This window comes from Lampetra planeri, chromosome 3 (assembly GCF_965212315.1).
Source record: "Lampetra planeri chromosome 3, kcLamPlan1.2.h2, whole genome shotgun sequence".
NCBI lineage: Eukaryota > Metazoa > Chordata > Hyperoartia > Petromyzontiformes > Petromyzontidae > Lampetra > Lampetra planeri.
This window is the reverse complement of record NC_136109.1, coordinates 3,612,007-3,625,485: the sequence shown is the minus strand read 5'-3', so window position 1 is coordinate 3,625,485 and position 13,479 is coordinate 3,612,007. Positions and strand designations below refer to the sequence as shown.

At 42.1% G+C, this 13,479-nt stretch overlaps 1 protein-coding gene across 3 annotated transcripts in view; it reads left to right on the top strand.

The window, feature by feature from the left end:
* LOC144736680 (uncharacterized) overlaps nt 1-13,479 on the top strand; it is an 828,508-nt gene that overhangs the window by 764,742 nt on the left and 50,287 nt on the right. For all 3 annotated transcript variants that reach the window (XM_078619283.1, XM_078619277.1, XM_078619289.1), the window contains 11 exons: nt 552-625; nt 2,641-2,677; nt 3,004-3,070; nt 5,699-5,814; nt 7,035-7,145; nt 8,424-8,546; nt 9,552-9,669; nt 9,847-10,022; nt 11,017-11,104; nt 11,594-11,720; nt 12,644-12,697. In XM_078619283.1, the coding sequence (XP_078475409.1) occupies nt 552-625; nt 2,641-2,677; nt 3,004-3,070; nt 5,699-5,814; nt 7,035-7,145; nt 8,424-8,546; nt 9,552-9,669; nt 9,847-10,022; nt 11,017-11,104; nt 11,594-11,720; nt 12,644-12,697 (1,091 nt within the window). The remainder of the gene's footprint in view (nt 1-551; nt 626-2,640; nt 2,678-3,003; nt 3,071-5,698; nt 5,815-7,034; nt 7,146-8,423; nt 8,547-9,551; nt 9,670-9,846; nt 10,023-11,016; nt 11,105-11,593; nt 11,721-12,643; nt 12,698-13,479) is intronic.

Here is a 13,479-nt window from a genome sequence, read left to right as displayed (position 1 = left end):
AGAGGGTTTTTTTTGTGTTCGATTGCGTAAATATATAAATGTATTGTTAAAACCCGCCACCACCCGACACAGCTAATTAGTAAGGGTTGTCACATAAACAGAACATGCCAATTCGTCACTAGTACAGCACACCAGTGTGTTGGAGAGCCAAGCCACAACATTTACAAAAAAATCTCTTATTAACCACTATATCGTTTGAAACTATTCTATATTATGCAATTATTTGATTTTACCTAATAGGCATAGTTGTAGATATTTTAAAAGTATTTAAGCATTAAAAATTATGCTCATGAATCCATTTAAGAATTCATATTTATTTGTCTCTATATTGTCTTGTTTTACACTTACTTATTTGTTCTGCCTCTTTCGAACCATCTGTCTCATTTGTTCTACGATCCTTAAAGTACATTGCCATATATTTTGCATCATTTGTAAATAATCAGCTGTTCAACACACGTGTGTGCGTGTATCGTGAGCGTAAGAATCAATCCAACTGGGTGGATCTATGCACCATTGCGTGCCTGCTCACTGCTGTGTGCTGGGTGGTGCAGCTGGCGCTGGGCAGGAGGGCGCTGGAGGCAGAACCGAGCCCTTGGACAACCTAATTGGTGCCTGGAGGAAGAAGGTGAGCAATGGTGCCATGAACTTGAGCGCAGCTCTTTTTTGCTTGTGTAAACATTTATGTTCTTGTAAATAAAACAATTGTATCATGAATCCAGGTAACACTGACAAAGCACTCAACACAAAATCAGAAGGAGCTCACAATTTCAAATCTTGGTGCGATGTTGATTCAGCCCATAAATCTTGCAGGGTCATTAAAATAGGTACCACTTTGCCTGATTGACTAATATATAAACAATTTTGAATAAAATATTAAGATAAATACAACAGATCCTAGAAATATAACACGTTTTATTCTATTCTGCAGTACATATTTAGAGTTGTAATATTGTGACATGACATCAAGACAAATCTGATGTGCCCCAGAACTTGCAGCAGTTAGCTCTAATATAGCCCCCACACATGGCATCATCAACTTGGAAGGTAGCTCAGGTCTTGCCAATTCCAAAATATAAAAGTCCTTCGTGTATGAGAATATACCATCATATTGCCCTGACTGCATTATTCTGCAAAGTGATAGAGTCTGTAATCAACAAAGAGCTTCTCCATCACCTAGAGACATTTTCGCTTCTTCGTGATCATCAACATGGCTCGCAGAAAGCACATTATAATTACGTGACTCATTTCTGGAGGTCAGTCATGAAAATGTTTAATATAGTCCATGACCATGGCTCTTGACATTTCTAAGGATTTTGATTGTGGGGTACCGAGCACCACTTGCCATGCTGCCATCATGTAGCGTTCACCCTCACCTGCGAGCATGGGTCTCTGCATTTCTTACTGACCAAACATGACACACGCTCAAGGTAACCAGTCCGACCGACACTTTTAGCACCAGCTCTGACATTATGTAAGGCTCCATTCTTTCTCTGACAGTCTTATTTTCATAAATTACTATTTATATTTCACTCACAATATATTTAACTCATGTGCTGATAATTATACACCACACTTATTTCAATAACAAGCATGAAGTAGAACTTCCTTAGCTGGCCAGTGTACTGACACTTCACGACTGGCTTGAAACAGTCATTGAGTGGGCTAACAGGAAGCTGGTCATTATCAACCATAACATAATTCCTTCAGTCCTTATGTCACTGAAGGCTTTCAATACTGTTTCCTCTGATATAATTTAGCACTGTTGATCTCATCCATAATACGTTATTCAACTGGGCATGAACAATTTAACTGATCAGCCTTGGGTCATTTTCATTGCTAATCTGGGTAAGGAGGCTTCTAATAGATTCCGAATTAATTTCTGCACCAAACCCTTCACCTCTCACTACATGTTCCTACTTTACAAGCACATATCTGAGGCTGTTGTGTTCTTGTCACTTCTGCGGTGGAGCTCCTAGTTCCTACCCAACTTTGCCGGATTGAATCCCACGTAAACCATTTCAGTTTATCGATGCTGCTATGCTGAATAATTCAATTACTCTCTCACAATCGTTCAGTTTCGTGTCACTCATTTACCACCACAATGGTCACTGTTCTCATGAACGTCATGCCCTAATGCCTCGAGCCACGGAAAAGGTTCATTATACCAGTTTGATTGTTTAGAAACATGCGTTTAGAATATTTGGCTGCGATAAATTTCCACATGATAAGCCACTTAGTTGAGCGATAATTTGTGGCCAGCTCACTTCTGAAAAAGATGTATATAGCTCAGTGGGCCTTACCTGGTAAAATTACAATAGTTTTTTGTTGTGTTGGTTCTTCCCTGCAGTCCTATCATTCGTGCCCTGTGCATCTGCTCGATTGGCCTTATAGGTCTGTAGGCCCGGTGCTCAGCAGCTATAAAAGTTTGTTAAAAAATCAGTATGTAGTTTAATTTTTTAAAATGATGTTGCTTGCATGGCCTGAAAATTAGAGGTGTACTACTGGTGTCCTGAGGGACACCCACTAACTGTGGTTGATTGCCCTGCGTGTGCCACAGTGAAACGACTGAGTTGTGGCTCTGCCCTTGGGGACTGTATTCTCCACTAACTCTCGTTTCTTACATCGCAAATTTTTCCGCAGACGGAGCAAGAATTCAAAGAGGAAAAGGAAAAGAAAGGTGGGATGGCAAATTAACACTTGCATCATATTTATTTAACCAGACTCAATGTGAAAATAAACAGTGTTTCTATATGTAATTTGACTCAGTCAATTGATTACGGAAAACTAATTTCAATATATCATGTAAATAATGGCAAGATTTTAACAGAAAAGCACATGAGGAAAGTACTCTGATGAGTTTGTCAAATAACCAAAGCTGCATTGTTATTCATTACCTCCATATGTTTGACAGATGCAGTGTTCTGTACAATGACTCTTGCAATAGTTACTGTGTATTTAACATGTTATGTTCCACTAACACATATGTTGATGAACTCTGTGTAGAGATGGACCTAAAGTCAAAAGCAGATATGATTAAAAACATCATTGAAGAGGTGAAACGCCAGTCCAGGTGAGAAGTGTGTGACGTGATGATAGTAACATGGATACAAGTGAATAACATGTACACTCATCCTGCATTGTGACTCTGTTTACATTTTCAGATAACACATGTAGATGGTTAAAGGGAACACTGTGATTGTAATGGAATGGCGGTGCTTACAATCAGAGCTTCAGTGATAGAGACGAAATAAAATCTCCAGCAACTTTCCAGGATCATAATTTTTATAGCTTGATGTCAATGCATTGTACTGCATTACATCTGTATTTCAATGGAGTAATTATTTTATATCGCGGTTGCTGTGCACAAGACAAAAGTTACACAAACGCCAAGCGTCCAACAACAGCGTGTGTCCCACCCATGGCAACCGCCTCTTCCTGATTGATCCTAACTTGCTTCCCAGCTCCAACAGGTTGCTTACCTTGTCCTCTGACACAATTCCGTGAATTTATGAATGCTTTATCAGAGACCAGCTCTAAGTCTCATACATTAACATAAATTATACTCTTTGGTTCTTTCGGTAAAGTCACGTAGGTAGAAATAAAATAAAATAAATCACGACATTTCGATCGCAACACAAGCAATCTTCATCAGGTGGAACAACCACAGCAAGAAAATGCTGAAGTAGGCGAGAGAACTGCCGTGGCAAGAGGTTATATAGGTAAGAAAGGGGGGAGGCAAGGGGGGAGAGAGAGAGAGGGGGGGGGGTAGGGGAAGGGGGGGCTGCGTGAGCGCTAGGGGAAGAGGACGTGAGGCTGGGGGGGGAGTGGGTGGGGTTAGAAGTGGGAAGCTGAGTATGGGACACGGGGAGGGGGAAATGTACTAGTAAACGGCAGATACGATGGAAACAACCGCAACCAGTTAAGGCATTACCTGGTTAATAACATCCTTCCAATGATTGTTCAATTTGTATCCATCTTCTCGGTTGAAGTTATGTCTATGTTTATATATCTGGATGGCTTCATAAACAAACCTTTGATAGTTGCCCGGAGGTTTTCAGGGTACCTTTGTCTCAGAAAAAACAATATCATGCGAGCCCACGGCATTATAACAATGGTCAGTCACGGCAGAAGTATTGGTTCTGCCGTGTTTCAGATCTGCCTTGTGTTCACGTACACGGTCCGAGCCATGCCGTTTCGTTTCCCCAATGTAACTGCTACCGCAGGGAAAACTCAGTTTGTAGACTGCAGGGTATTGCATGTCAGGAATGACCTCCTTCACAGATGGGATTAGATCACGGATTTTGTGTACTGTGTCCCACACTCAGCTTCCCACTTCTATCCCCGCCCACTCCCCCCCCCCCCCAGCCTCACGTCCTCTTCCGCTCACGCAGCCCCCCCCCCCCACTTCCCCTATCCCCCCCCCCCTCTCTCTCCCCCCTTGCCTCCCCCATTTCTTACCTATATAACCTCTTGCCACGGCAGCTCTCTTTGCCTACTTCAGAATTTTCTTGCTGTGATTGTTCCACCTGATAAAGATTGCTTGTGTTGCGATCGAAACGTCATGATTTATTTTCTTTTATTTATACCTGCGTGACTTTACCAAAAGAACCAAAGAGTATGGATTCCTGCAGTCACGAAAGCTTCAAATAAATAATAGAAATTACTTCGACCTATTAACATTGCTTGGGCCTCTGCTCTTTCATGGTGTATACAATCCACTAAAACTTGCCCTGCAAGTGTAAGGTGTCTTTCAACTTTGTTCTCACAGCCACCTTTGTTTTTCGCATTATAGTATTTCCAAGATACACAATTACCCCCAAATCCCCACTTCATACTCATGCATGTGATAAGAGATGCAGGAGCTCCTATTCCAAACTCTTTCACTAGTTTTGTGTTTGGAAAGCTCACTTGAGGCCCCAGTTCTCCAGAATGAAAACTTAAATTTGCCAAAATCTGAAATTCCCCATTTGAGGTCCTTGCTAGGTGTAAATGAACCATTTCCATTTCTGGGTTTTCTTCTCTACCCCATTAATATTTGTATTAAGCATAGTTGATCACTATGCTAAACTCGGTGGTTTACAAATGGTCTTGCCAATCACCTCCCTGTTGTTTTTCCTTATATGATGTATGTATGTTGAACTTCTTTCACACCGTACATAGCCAACCGTGCTAATCGGAGGTGCATCTTGCACCACAGGATGACACAGGCTTAAGTCCCATCATATACATCCTTAAGCAATAGGGTACCTGGAGTAGTGCTAAACAAACATAGAAGCTCCCATAGTCCTCTAAACAGAATGTTTTGGTTGCTTAAAGTTTACAAAAAAATCCAGAACTCCCCATATTTTTCTCTCTTTGTTGACTGTTGGTAAACATCTGATGACTCCAACTCCTCTAAGCTGGGATTCCCACACTGGGATTCCATTAATGTTCAGATGAAAGGATATAACCTCTCAATTGATTGGCTTGCCACCTTGTTTTCTGGAGCCATCTATATAAGTGAACTGCAGAAGTACTCTATCCTTTTAATAAGGATTTCTTGTCACCGTTGAATCTGCACTAATCTACCTTGCCTCCTTTTTAAGGTAACGTATGTCAATGAGCCAGGGTTTAGTAGATATTCACAACTATCACTGCTGTGGACTGCTTTTTGCAAGTATCTGCAATATTGTTGTTTACTTTTACTGTTCATTTACAGCTTCGACGAGTCTACAATCACAGCCCTGCAGTGCCTGCTTGACATCCTGACAGCCAAGTGCTCTGAGGAGGAGGAGGCTGCCCTGCACCTGGCTTTCAAAGAGCATGGAGGCGGACGTATGTGTACCGTATTTTCCCGCATATAGCCCGCATACGCATATAGCCCGCATACGCATATAGCCCGCAGACGCATATACCCTGCAAAAATAGCCTTTTGTGTAAAACAGATTTTAGATAGCCTACACCTCCATATACCCCGCATGCATTAATATCTTGAACGTCGTTACCACAGCTTAATTCCATCATATTAATACGAAGTTTACATTTGTAATACATTCCACTATCAATTGTTCACATTAAAATCATAACGTGCACAAAGAAAACAAACTAACCGGAAACGAGTGAACTTAAAACAGTAAATAAGTAACACAAGTAAATATCCAATAAATAAGTAACACATAACTGGTAGATACGTAAGTACAGTTTTAGCAATAGTAGATTGCGCACTGCGCAGACAATAGCGGCACTACGGTAACGCCGTTGCCTCGCCCCCAACAACACACCTCTCTCTCCCCCCAGCTCTCCCGTCGCTGGTAAACAAAGTATGCCCACTTCAAACATTGTCGTTTCATTGTACAAACAATTCGAATAATTAAAAACGTGATAACATGTGACATTTTAGTGTGAGTGGTTTATTCAGCAGTGCTTTAATCAAAGGTAAGTGTTGCATAGTGGATAGTCCTACCATGAAAAAATTCAACGAGTTATGCCATGTCACACGTGTAAAATATTTTTGGGATAGCCCGCACCTCCATATACCCCGCAGGGTTTTGTTTTGTATGTAAAAAGTGGTATACCCCGCGGGTTATATGCGGGAAAATTCGGTACACTTAGCATGCGTACACTTGCCACATGTAGACTTGTGATGTGCACACTAATGTACACACTTATGTGTACACTTGTCAAGTGTACTGTCATCATGTGCACACTTGTCATGTTGTCTGTCATCATGTGTACAATGCATGCACTTGTGTGTACACATGGCATGCGTGCACTTGTCTTGTGTACACTTGGCATGTGTACACTTATGTGTACACTTGTGATGGTGATGACATGACTGACAATCATTCCTGTAGGAGAGCAGTTTCATAGACATAAGCTCACTACAAGCAGCACACATACATGAATACATCAAGCCTGTAGGCAGCACTTGGTTTAATGAAGTTTCTTTGTGCAAATGTTTTTCTTAATTCCGCAGTAGAAAGCAGAAATAGAAGTTGTGCAAAAATATGAAAGTTGCACACATAATGGATCGTGTTTTATGTGTGTTCTCTTAGATCTGCTCGTCCGCATCATGGATGCGCCCAAGCAAAAAGAGGTGCGCACCGCGCTGCTGGACATGCTGTCAAAGGTCTCCAACGCCATGTCAATGCACACTGGAGGAAAGGGTAAGGACTGCTGCACGCCCTCATCAGCTCACTCTCATGCGCTGCTCACTAGCAGTACAGAGACTTCACATTGGCTATGGTCGAGCTCACCATATTATAAGCGTGTTTGGAATTGTAGATGTGAGCATAAGTGTTTCATGCGTAGTTTCACAGTTTCGACAAGGATCGAGAAGCAGGAGCTCTTGGTGGCTTCAGTCTCCGCAGACACACGGGGAAACCTGTGGCACTATGCCAGTTTAATAGATTTGAGGCACTTCACGAGAAAGTTATTATGGATCAGAGGACATGAAGTCTAGTAGCAGTTTACAGGCCCTCATGAGTACATGATACAAGTGACTTGCTTTAGCATAATCAGCCATTCCCTATCCACTGTTTGATGAAGACCTCTCCATGTCAAAGTCATCCCTCTTGGTCCTGCGATGCCACTTTCCATCTCGTAGACGTGAACTCATCTTATTGCTCCACCTCTATGGTGGGCATTCTCTTGGTTTTATTAATTTCCTCACCAATTTTGTACATCCACTGTTGTCTATTCCAGTGATGTATCCTGCCCAGGCCCATTTATGTTTCTATAATTTAAGTTAACATTAACTATTTTCCTTTGATCCCTGCATTTTGGTAAAACAGCAAATACAAAACATTGATATACTGTACATTTCCTCTCGGCTACCTCAGGTAGCCTCACAAAATCATCTTAAGGCACAGTTACAGACCAGTCGAAAAATAAAGAGTATGTGATTGCCGTCTGAAGGTTGTACAAGTCACCAAACTCGTTTGGTCACTGAAGGTGGCCTCTATCCTTGTCTCCTTGCACTGAATAGTGGCCATTTCCTTCATAGGGCTTTTCATGATTTAAAGAGAATGCATTTAATATTATACATAACACTTAAAAACGAATGTTCTTATACTGTTCTTAAAGCAATAATGTTTTACTCAGATTTATAATCAGAAACTCTAATTAGTTGTTTTTAATAATCATTAATATCTAGAATTTTCGGAAATGTATAATATTTTTTGCCATTTTGAACATCAAATGTCAAATTAATTTAAACTAGCTTGCATAATTTCATTAAAACTATGATTAGATTCAATGAAATGTTTTTTACTTTTATATGGTAATGTGTCCTAGTTTCTCTGTATATAGGCTAAGTGTTCCTCAGATTAATTCATGTTGACTTGCATTCTGTAGAGGAAATTAAATGAACCAACACACAGACAAAAGCTCTGTTGGAAGGTCTGCTGATGCCTGCACTATCTATTTTCTCTCTCCTATTTCAGTTCTAGGAGAAGATGGGATGAGAACAGGCGACATTGCTGGAGATCTCTCACAGAAAGTCGTGGATTGGCCCAAACAACCAGACGGAAAAGTTCGCATCCCCTACAACATCTCCATCGCTTTCCGTAAGAACTGCTCTATCTGCCCGCAAATGTGGTTTCTGTGTATTAGTCAACCAGTTACATGTTGACATTTGGGCTCCCTTTTCCCCTGTATCAGTAGAGACATAGGACTGTAATATTAACCTGGGTCACGAATTAACCTGCAATCATACAACCCTTGTATTGCCATGTTCAGCAATCATAAAACCCTTGTATTGCACAGTGAGCTGTGCAGTTGAGAGTGGTTTAATTAGATCACATCTGGCCAAAGTCTGAACTTGACTTCACCGCAATAAGTAAAATACAATAGTTGTAGGCATTGCTGACGAAGCAGAAAATATAAAACTTACTACGCCGTTAAACATTGCTTTTCCTCGAGAAGGGACTTGGGATTTGACCTGCAATTGCGTGTGCTGCTCACTCAGCTGGCTTGCAGCTTGCTGGCTCCATCTATAGGATGTTGTCTGCACATGGCAGAAGTGTCATCAATCAACCCCGTGAACAAGCATGCATACTGTTAGTTCGGATATAAAAAGCTATTTACTATTTTGTTTATTTTACCAGGTAAGGCTCACTGAGCTATATAGTTATTTTTCAGAAGTGACCTGGCCACAAATGATAGCTCAACAAAGTGGCTTTGTCGACATTTTTATAGCAGCCAAATACTTTAAAACACGTTTCTAAATGTGAATGAAAAACCAGAGGACCCAGAGAAAAATCCACACGACCACAGGGAGAGAGACATGCAAATTCCAAATATACAGGTGTCAGGGTTAGGATCAAACCCACAATATCATGTATAACCAGGCGAGGTAGTTAACCATTTTTCCACCGTGGCACTAGCAGTGGGGTTAAATTCACCATGGTTCATATTGCTAAAATGAATTTCCTGAAATGTTATCAAGAATTGTGTCATCGTGTTTACCTCATTATAAAATGCAACCACGATTATCTGGCAGTACACAAAATGAATGGCCAATATTACTTGTTACATTATAAATATTTGCGGTTCATGTTTTTGAATGGCAGCTGCCAAGGACCGGGATGTGATCGAGCAAGCCATCCAGGAGTTTAACGAGAAGACCTGCGTGCGCTTCATTCCGAGGAAGCGCGCCGATGACTACATCAACTTCCAGGCATTGGGCGGGTGAGCAGCCCCAGTGAGAAGCATCACAGAGACTCCTCTTCATCCTGGTTCAGGTTTGGGCAGGTCAAGCGAGATGTATCTCCTCTTTGATTACATCATTGATGCATGTCCTGTCTCTGTAGTATCCGTGTTTAATGTTTTTGGTTTTCTGCTGAATGCCGGGTGCTGTGTGAGCAGGAGCTGGTCGTTCCTGGGCAAGAAGGGAGGGGCCCAGTCCGTGTCCCTGGAGCCTGGGAAGGTGGAGAAGGGCACGGTTCTGCACGAGCTCATGCACGCGCTCGGCTACCACCACGAGCACTGCCGGCACGACCGTGACCAGCACGTCCACATCCAAGAAGACAACATCAAGGAGGGTATGTTCATCGACATGATGCATTCGTGGCTTTTGTCAGAGGCAGTGAGATGCATGCCAGGAGATGGGGAAACTGGAGGTGGCTTAATTCTTAATTTAGGCATGTTAATGATTTTAAACTGCTTGTACAGCCCACTGAATGTTGTGCTTGTGGATATTCCTGATATGTCTCTCCTGATGTCTCTCAGGAGAGGCTTGTCAAGTTATTTAGGTGGGAAAGGAATCACTTCAGGCTGGGAAACGTATTTGAGTAATGGTTCACACAGACAATCGTAAGGTAAAGGGTTCAATCCTGGTTAGGGGTCAACTCAGCTCATCATTCCTCTGGGGTTGATAATATATATGTACCACCTACAGGGTAGTTAACAGTGTTTATCCTATGGAAAGTCTGATCATGCCATGATAACATGGAATTTCCACAGGGTAATCAATAGTGATGAGCACCGTATGAGTATGGAGACATTTTGATTTGGAACACCAATGATGAACAAGTAAACAGACTTGCATTTCCTTATAAGTGTTGTGTGCTGGGCAAGCAAGTGCGTTTATTTATGTTAAGGTGATACAAGGCAAGGTGATGATAAAATATTGTACTAATTTGTAAATTGAGCTAAAGTGCAATTGCAGTAATGGGTGCCTTGGTGGTGAGATGTTATCTGCTTCGCCTGGTATACAAGCCGTGGGTTCAATCCCAACCCCGACGCCTGTATATTTTGAGTTTTCATGTTCTCCCTGTGGTCGCGTAGATTTTTCTCCGGTTCCTCGGATTTTTCCCTCCGCATTTAGCAACATGCGTTTAGAGAATTTGGCTGCTGTACATTTCCACATGATACTCCACTATGTTGAGCTATCATTTGTGGCCAGGTTGCTCCTGAAAAATAGCTATATAGCTCAGTTGGCCTTACCTGGTAAAATAAAAAACAGTTAGTACTCCCTATATTGACATTGTTTTCATGTCGGTGTCAGTAAAGTAAGCACTGTCTTTGTACTTTCAGGTGATCTGTGCCAGTTCAGCCGCATGGAAGACAGCAACAGTGACTATGGGCTGCCCTATGACTACATCTCCATCACCCACTACAGCAGGTACATGTACAGCTCCTGCAGGACAGTGCTGTCACAATCAAATTACACAGCACCAAGGCCTTCCTAAGTTGTTATAGTAGCTGTGCTTATTACTATATATCTAATACCTAACTAAGTTACCCTCTGCTCATGCTACCAGTTGAACTGGTGCTGCTGATGTGGTGGCTATGGAGTTAGAAGCGAAGCTCCACTCTGCACTGCTTAAGCTGTTATATAAGTACTAAGCTTATACAACAGTGATAATGTAGCTTTATATCCCTGCTGCGTGGAGCGATGGTGCAGTGGGTGCGGCACTTAGCTATGAATCCTCCAGTCAGAGTTCGATTTCTGGCCATGGTTAAGGTCCATGATTAGTGATATCTGAACTCCACCTCACCATCCCACACTGACTTTTTGTGACAATAGCATGAATATAAATTTAAAAAAGCTTATTTGATTAGCAAAGTGCAATAAGGTGATAGACGAATGTGATTTTAATCCGTTTTGAAGGTACGCAGCGTCGCTGGATGGCGTCAGCCCAACCATCGTTCCTGCCAGGGAGGGGAAGACTCCCGTGGGCCAGCGCAGCTTCCTCAGCCCCCTCGATGTCCTCAAAGTGCACCGCAAGTACCATGGGGTGAGCTGCTCATGGCTGCATATGGGGGTGGTGTTCGGCCCATGAGCCTGTGCTGTGTGGTGAATACCCAGGACTCGGCCTGCCAGGCTATTGCACTCCATCACTGTGCTCACGCAACTGCTAAATCACATCCAATTGCGCAGGAGTAGATGGAGTCATTTTCCCCATGTTTTTTGCGCTTTCGTGGCGTGGGAGTGCCACATTCCCATGGTGGGGGTTAGTCTATCCACTATTGTCAACAAAGTAGTACCAATTTTATCAACCCCAGAGAGATAGAATGAGTTGGAGCTTAATCAGGGCATGAATTGTATTTTGTGGGCTCACTGTGAGAGTCAGGCTGATGTGTCCTCTAATCACTTGGTCAAAGCTTCAATTCACCATGCCACCTGACAATAATATTGTACTGATGAACTCAAATAAGGTTGACAAGTTGACATTGCTTGTGAACCAGGGCATTTAAATTCTCAAACTGATGGGCTTTTTCCCCATTTATAAAGAGCTCCTATGTTATGCTTCAATGCTTCTAAAGTATTGTTTTATTTTAAGTCAATGTAAGAACCCAATGAGATCACACTATATTATAGTATTTTCCTGAAACCTGCATTGCATCTATGAGTCACATGTAATTGTGGTCCATTTGGAACAAGCCCTGGCCTGCTTTTGTAGCAAACGTCGTCTCATCATGCAAGAAAAAAACTACTGACTTCACAGAGACCGGACTGGAATGTGTGTTATTGATAAGCATTTGAGGGTAGATCACATGAGATGTTATTGAATGGGATTTTAACCGATTATTAATTTACATTGTGTAAATTTGGTGCATGCATGAATGTTCAGCTGAATCATACATAAACGATAAATCTAAATGAATAATGGCTGATGGAGAGGTGAATTATAACTTACTTACACTGTTATTTTCTTAGCCCTCCACAGCTGCTGGTGGATCCGATGAGGATGTGGAAAAAGCCGTTCGAGAGGTGAGTACAGTACAACAATGGGTGCATGATCTCACAGTACAATACAAGATAGTCATAAAGCAATGTGTGCTTTTCCATGGCTACAGCTACACGTATTGTCCACTAAAGCACTGAGCATTTGACACAGACATTCCTTCCAAACGTTCCAGTATCCCAGTTATGCAAGCCTTTATAACTGAAGGATTCAGATCCCGGTTTAATTTGTAGGTGTAATATTTAAAAACAACAGAAAGTCGCTTACATGTATGAACCAAAATGTACATTGATGGGATATACCATGTAAGAAAGTAGAAGCGATGCAGATCAGCAGGGTTCCTTCGGAGGCAAATATCACGGGCACCACCTGGTGGCATGGGATGAGAATTCAGCAGCAGGTGTGCTCTGCACAGACTGGTCTGCACCATAGCAACATGGCGTTTCCTCAAGTGACTCAGGACGACAAATGGAGGCACCACATCATTATTGAGCATGGGAACACACGTTCGTACAGTAATTACTGTATTGGCAACATGTATTTTATTTAACTTGGGCACAAGCTATTTTACCTGAGGCCAAATCCCCCAAAAACACTGAATAGACTACCAGAAGGGAGATCGTTGGAATTAGTGTCGGAGACTCAGTCTCACCATAGTAGGATACATGTTATGTACATTTTCATTTTATGCATGTGTACACAAAGACAAAAAACACCCGTATAGCCTTAACAGACTATTAGGGCAAGTGGTGTTAGCCAGCACCTATGAAGGCCGGCACAGTACACGAGGTGGGTGGCCAGCGCCACG